At 38.7% G+C, this 6,117-nt stretch overlaps 1 protein-coding gene across 7 annotated transcripts in view; it reads left to right on the top strand.

The window, feature by feature from the left end:
- The first annotated feature begins 48 nt into the window (after positions 1-48).
- SNX29 (sorting nexin 29) overlaps positions 49-6,117 on the top strand; it is a 142,280-nt gene continuing 136,211 nt past the window's right edge. For all 7 annotated transcript variants that reach the window (XR_775088.1, XR_775090.1, XR_775089.1 and 4 more), the window contains exons 1-2: positions 49-143; positions 5,904-5,968. Coding sequence is in view for 4 of the 7 variants with exons in the window: in XM_010578486.1 (XP_010576788.1) it covers positions 137-143; positions 5,904-5,968 (72 nt within the window). In the remaining 3 variants the exon portion in view is untranslated. The remainder of the gene's footprint in view (positions 144-5,903; positions 5,969-6,117) is intronic.

Raw genomic sequence — 6,117 nt, 5'->3', positions numbered from 1 at the left:
GCGGAGCGGTGTTTACCTTCCGGGGCCGGGGGGCGGAGTTCCGGGGCGGAGTGCGTGCGCTGGCCGGCCCGGCTTCGGGCTGCGCGGGAGGTGGGATCGGGTCCGGCGGACGGAGGGGGCGAGCCCCGCGGCCACCATGAGTGGTGAGTGGAGGGCTGGAGCGGAGCCCTCTCCGCTACCGGGGCGCGCTCGGTGGGGCCGCCGGGGCTCTGGGGCGCTGCTGGGGCTGGCGGGGGCAGAGCTCGCCCGGGCACAGCTCGCCCGGGCGGTCCCCGCCGCTCCGCTGCCTGCTCGGTCTGGCGTGGCCCTGTCCCCCGCGGGCCGAGGCCCCTTTCTTCCCCCGTGCGTCTCCCCGGTGGGGCTGGGGGCTGTAGCGTGGTGAGGCACGGGAGACTCTGGCCTCGCTGGCCCCGCGGCGAGGGGCAGGGCTCGGCCGTTGCCCGCATCACCGCACCCCGCTCCTCGTTTTGGCGCCCAAAGCCGCCCAGAAGTGGTGTTTTACTTCGTTTTGAGTCCTCAAGCCTGCCCTTGAGCGTGACACTGGCTCACAGCACGAGTGATGATGGTCTCGGGGATTTCTGTTGCCTCAACGGTGCAAAATCACAGGAAATATTCCCCAGAATATAAATGAGCAGGAGAAAATAATAATGAAAACATAATACGAACTTACTAACCTGCAGTTGGTGAGAAGCATGACTAGTGGAAAAGAGTGGTCCCTTCCGATAATTAGGGTGTGTTGTTGCTGTTTCCCTAACTCAGCCCTGACGAGGATGTGTCGGTTGTGGATGTGTTCATTGCTGGCCTCCGAGTTAAAGTCAAGTGGTGTGTGGGTGTGCTAAATCCTGAGGGTTTTGAGGTGTTTGTGAGGGGAATATTTAAAAGCTTTGCACGAGAATTGGGACCCATAAACTTCAGGGCTGGGAGGAAGCATAGCCACTTGAACGGGCCAGCGTAGAGACTTATCTGGTAGGATGGAGGAATACATTTTAATAGATTTTTCCTGTAAATAAGTGGCACTCGGTATGTCTTAAAACGCACTGGCAAGGGTTTGTTTGGTGTTTTTTTAAGAAGGAAGGTGCTTTAGTAAATGCTTTCATGGGTCTGTTTATACAACTTCAGTAATGGAAGTTGCGAACAACACTCCGCACTTGAAAATTAGATTGTATGTTTTTCTCCCACTGTGGTGGGAGACCTCTTGCCAAAGATAGTGTAAAAAAAAAATAAAAAAAAAAGGAAGAGTTAACTGGAGTAAATAAATGCTACGTGTTTTATGGATAGTAGTAATTTCTGAAAATGAAACAAAAAATGAAAATGAAAACACTTAAGTTGTATTTTTCTCTGTTTTGTTCTCACCCTTGTGGTAAGAAGAAAAAAAAAAGACTTTTATGGAAGAATAGATAAGGAAAAAAAATAGATTATTGTGGGGAAACCTGTTAATTAGCATTGTGAAAAATGCAAGTAACACTCAAATCTTTCAAACCATGGAGAAAAAGTTTCTCAAATGTTTCAGATCTTGACACAATATAGACTAAATCCCAATTCTGAAGTTTTTAAGAGTCTGCATTTTCCTACAGAAAACTTCAGCCCTTCAAGGATGAATTCAGGCTGGGACTAGCCTTGTGCAAATTTGTGCACATCAGAGCCTAAATCTTCCTAGGCGACTCATCTTGGGGAGCTCTGTTTGAATTGTGTGACTTAAAAGGCAAGGTGGCACCTCTCGTGGCATAAAGCCTCATCATGTAGTTATTTTTAATACCTTTAATCTTTTTTTTTAAACAGTGAGGAGATACAGGTTTATGAGGAGAGAAAACATTTAATTACTTAATATAGAATAATGCCTAAGGTTACATTAAAGCTAGTAGTTCAATTGCATGGCTAACCTACCCCTGTGTAGTCCTTGCCAAGACCTATATGACATTTCCAACAATTTCAATTAGACAGCAAGATAACAAAAAGAATGCTAATTGTGCACTCTGCTAAACATTACTGTTACACAATACTGTGCAGTATTTTTCCAGAATAATGTAAGTGGAACAGATCAGGACAGAGAAATGTGTATCATTATCATGCTTGTTTCAGATAAAAGAAAGAGCTAATGTTAACATCATCAGATTTAACCACGTCCTTTTTTTTAGTGGCAGTAACAGCACTGTCTACACCTATTTCCCTGCCCAGTTTTTGCCCTTAAAAATAAAATGGCTGTTCCTAAGATACAGATAGAAGAAGCTCTCTTCCTAATGGCTGTAATTATTTTAAACGTATATTTTTTTAGCTACAGTGTATTTCTAGTGGATGTGAAGGTAACTTCCTGTTGATTTGAGCATTGCTTTAATATTACTAATGCTGCTTACTAATTACATACTCATTTTGTTGGACAGTGTTGAATAGGCTAAACTTCAAAGGGAAGTAACACAGGGATACTAGATATATGTACTTGTCAAGAATTAGGGATGGTGTCATTTGTTTAATGACAGTTTTAAAAACCATAAAAATGCGACTAATTCAGGATGAGGCAGTAGAATCATAATAATGTAGTACAAGATAGTATTTAAATTAGGTCTGTGTTTGTTTTATCTCAAACTTGTACCCTCAGAACCTGTACTACGGCAAGCAAAAGGAATTGCAGTCTGAAATTTTGCATACAAGACTTCAGGAAGTATGTAAGGGCAATCTGAGGTTTGGGTTGTTTTTTTTTTTTAACCTATATGCTACATATGGTGGTGAAGAGAGCTGTACCTATAAAGAATTGGATGAAAATCCTGTTTTCCTTTATTTGCATAGTCAGTTTTCTTCCGCTGTAGGTGTGGATATTTCTGTCAGGGTCTGGAGAGAAGTTTGCTTTAAAAATAGGAAAGTATGACTGTGAACAAGAAAAGATGACAAGGGTCACAGAGGCAGGTGCAGTACCTGAGACTATTTTTAACCCTTTTTGACTGAGTAGATCTTTATGGGAGGGGTCTCTAAGTTTCTCAGTTTTTATGGCCTTATATTTTCATAATTATTTTTAGACTCATGTATAAACTTCCTTTTTTATTGCAATAGTCTAAATATAGCCTTTTTTCTGAGTAATGGTGGTTTTATGCATTCTATGTTTTGTATTTGTATGTGTTACTGCAGTTTTTACCACTGTTCTGAATCAGTAGAAAGGTATTTTGGTTAGTTTGTGATACACTGTTAGTCTTTAAATCAACTGGAGTGGATCACACTTAATTGGTGCTCTTGTCTGAAAATACGCTCTTTTTAATTTTTGTTGAAGACTTAGTTTAGAAAATGAAGACTGTAAAAGAACAAAATCTTAAATAGAGTTGGTAGAGATTTATTTTTACCTTCTATCTACTTGAAACAAAAATCTTGCTAAATAGTACTATGTTTTCTAGGCTTATTACAAAGAAAAATATATCCTCTGCTTGCGAAAACACACAACTTAATCTTTCAGTTTTTAAAAAATGTTAGACTTTGTGAATATTCTTTTTCTTCTAACTGCAAAATTTCTGTGTTAAGCACAGCAATAGAAGAATTCTGAAGACATGCATTGAGCAGAAACCTCGGCCAGCCGTCATTATAGACATTATGTGGCCTCACAGCCCTGTTAATGGTGAAGGTGATCTGAACTGCTTATGGAAATTATTGGTTCTAATCATGCGTAGTCATAATTGTTATTAGTACAAATGTACAAGTAAAATAAAGACAACATACACATTACACTGCACTAAGTCTGTGTAAATTTAAGACTGTTTGATATCACATGCTTTAGTCTTTTAGAACATCGATTAACATAGTGATCATCTGTTGGTTTTCTGTATTTATGCATTTTTTTATGTTGTTCGCAGTCTGGTATCTAGTTGCAAACCATTTCTGTGTTACCAAATAGACATAAAGATGCCAAAGAGATGTGAATTTAGCAACTAACATGTATTGCATTTGAAAGACAAAACTCACATACTTAATATTTTCATTTGATAGATGTTTTTCAGGTTGCAAAATTATTAATTACATGCATTTGTTCTCAAGTAGTTTCAAACTGTTAATATAAAGAGAAATGTTGCATTATGCCTATTCCCACAGGTATGTGGGTAAGCATAAGACTGTAGAAGTAATGAGTTTTGAAACAGTGGAGAAAATCTGCAGGTTTGTTTATATTCAATGTTACTGTGCATGAGAGTTTGTACTAAGAGTTGGGATTTAATTGTTTTCCTTATTTTACAGTTATGTGATTTTATAAGGCATTTAGATGCATAGGCATGTGTCTCCATTTTTGGCAATGCATGCATATTAAGAACACTGAATATAATTTAATAAAATTGTGATCTCTGAAGGAACACAAAGTGGAAGTAGTAGGGATTATATGAATTTAACCTTATCTTCGCAGTGGCATAACTAGCATAGTTGTTTGGAAGTTAAAACCTACTTGGTATGGGGTTTGTTTCTAGAGTCTTTTACTAGCACTGAACATTGTTTGCATCTTCACCTGACTTTCCATGCGTTGGAGTATTTGACTAGCAGAACCAAATCTCATACATCACGTGTCTGCACAGTTTGAGTCAGAGTTCAAAATCGGAAGTATAACTTCTTGAAAATCCACTGTACTCGGCTAAATAAGCATTGTGAAGCTTAGTCAGCTAGCAGCTACATTGCACGTTTTTCCTATTCTTTTCTTTGTTCTGGCATTGTGTATTATAGACTTCTGGGTTTTTCTTCTCCTGATCCCATATTTAGGGTGAAACAAAGGCAGAATAATTTCACTAGCACAAATTCTGTCTCCTGCTGCTGGTTTAGGAGCAAACTACTTTGAATGGGATTACGAAGATAGGAAATTCTGGTATTGGGACCTCACAGTGTTGGACAGCAAGAGGAAGAGAGACATGTCTTTGATGTCATCTCTATTTACTAGAGGGCTTATTGTGTACTGTTTGATTTTCAGTATCTGGAGGAACTTGCTTGTGCAGAGTTTTGATAATTGGCTTTCGGTCTATGCATATATTAGTTGTATGTTCTTTGAGAGGAAAAGGAAGAATGGAACGATTTTAATTCCAGAGAGGTCACAGAGGTTTTTGAAGGATATTTTGAATTTAAGCTCAGAATAAAGAAATGACAGAGGTGATGTAGGTTAATTAAACAGTAAATTTTACACATATTCACAGGAGTTTATAAAGCATATTCCAACAAGCAAAGTGTTATGCTATTTGTTGTTGAAATGATTGAGAAGTTAAAGATTGTCTTGTGTAGTTGCTTCTATAGTAACAAACTAGATTTTATAAGTGTTAATCAGAAATAACTATGCTGGCAGTTAAATTTTAAGGGATTTATTGTAACAATTGCTCTCTGTTCACCTGACTTAAAAGTCTTTCTGCAGTAAGGTTGTTGTAAGAAGATATTCCTGCTGTCTCTTTCTCATTTTCCATTCTTTTCTTGTGCTATGATGATATATTACGCTGGTAGTTGTCCCAGGATGAAGATTTATGGGGTTGCAGTGCGAGCTCCATCATACACCTAATACAACCAACTAAAAAAAAAAAAAAAAAAAAAAATCTTAAACTAGGTCAATTCCAGGCTTGCAATATGGTACCACAGGTGGTTGTGCTAAGAAGCTAGGGGCAAGCTGTGCTGATTGTGCACAATTATAATGTATTTGGTATTGCTGCAATATACCTTATATCATTAAACCAAAATCTTACTAAAATAAGACTCCAGATATTTCAAACATTATTCCTGCATTTTAGAGAAAGGCTACTTGGAACCTCAAAACACAGACTTATACTGCATCATTTTACGTAGAGAAAATACATTAATAAATTTAATGGAATAATTGGCTTGGGAGGAAAGTTTTCAGGGCCCTGGTGTTGGCCCAAATGTATTTTTCTTAAAAAACTATTTTAAAATGATATAATTTTGTTGAATTTCAGGTTCACAGAATAATGACACTAAAAGACAGTTTCTTCTAGAGCGGCTACTGGATGCAGTTAAACAGGTGAGAAATCGGATACGTATTTCTACAGTATACTCACTCTAAGTTGTCAGTACTAGCAGGAACTGTCTTTGCCCCTTTTTTCTCCCCTTTATGAGACAAAGAAGTTGTCTTGTATTTCACACAGTACTACTGAGTTTTTGTGTCTGCTA

This window comes from Haliaeetus leucocephalus, unplaced genomic scaffold (genome assembly GCF_000737465.1).
Source record: "Haliaeetus leucocephalus isolate CR32 unplaced genomic scaffold, Haliaeetus_leucocephalus-4.0 Scaffold636, whole genome shotgun sequence".
Lineage (NCBI taxonomy): Eukaryota > Metazoa > Chordata > Aves > Accipitriformes > Accipitridae > Haliaeetus > Haliaeetus leucocephalus.
This window is presented reverse-complemented; position numbering and strand designations above follow the sequence as displayed.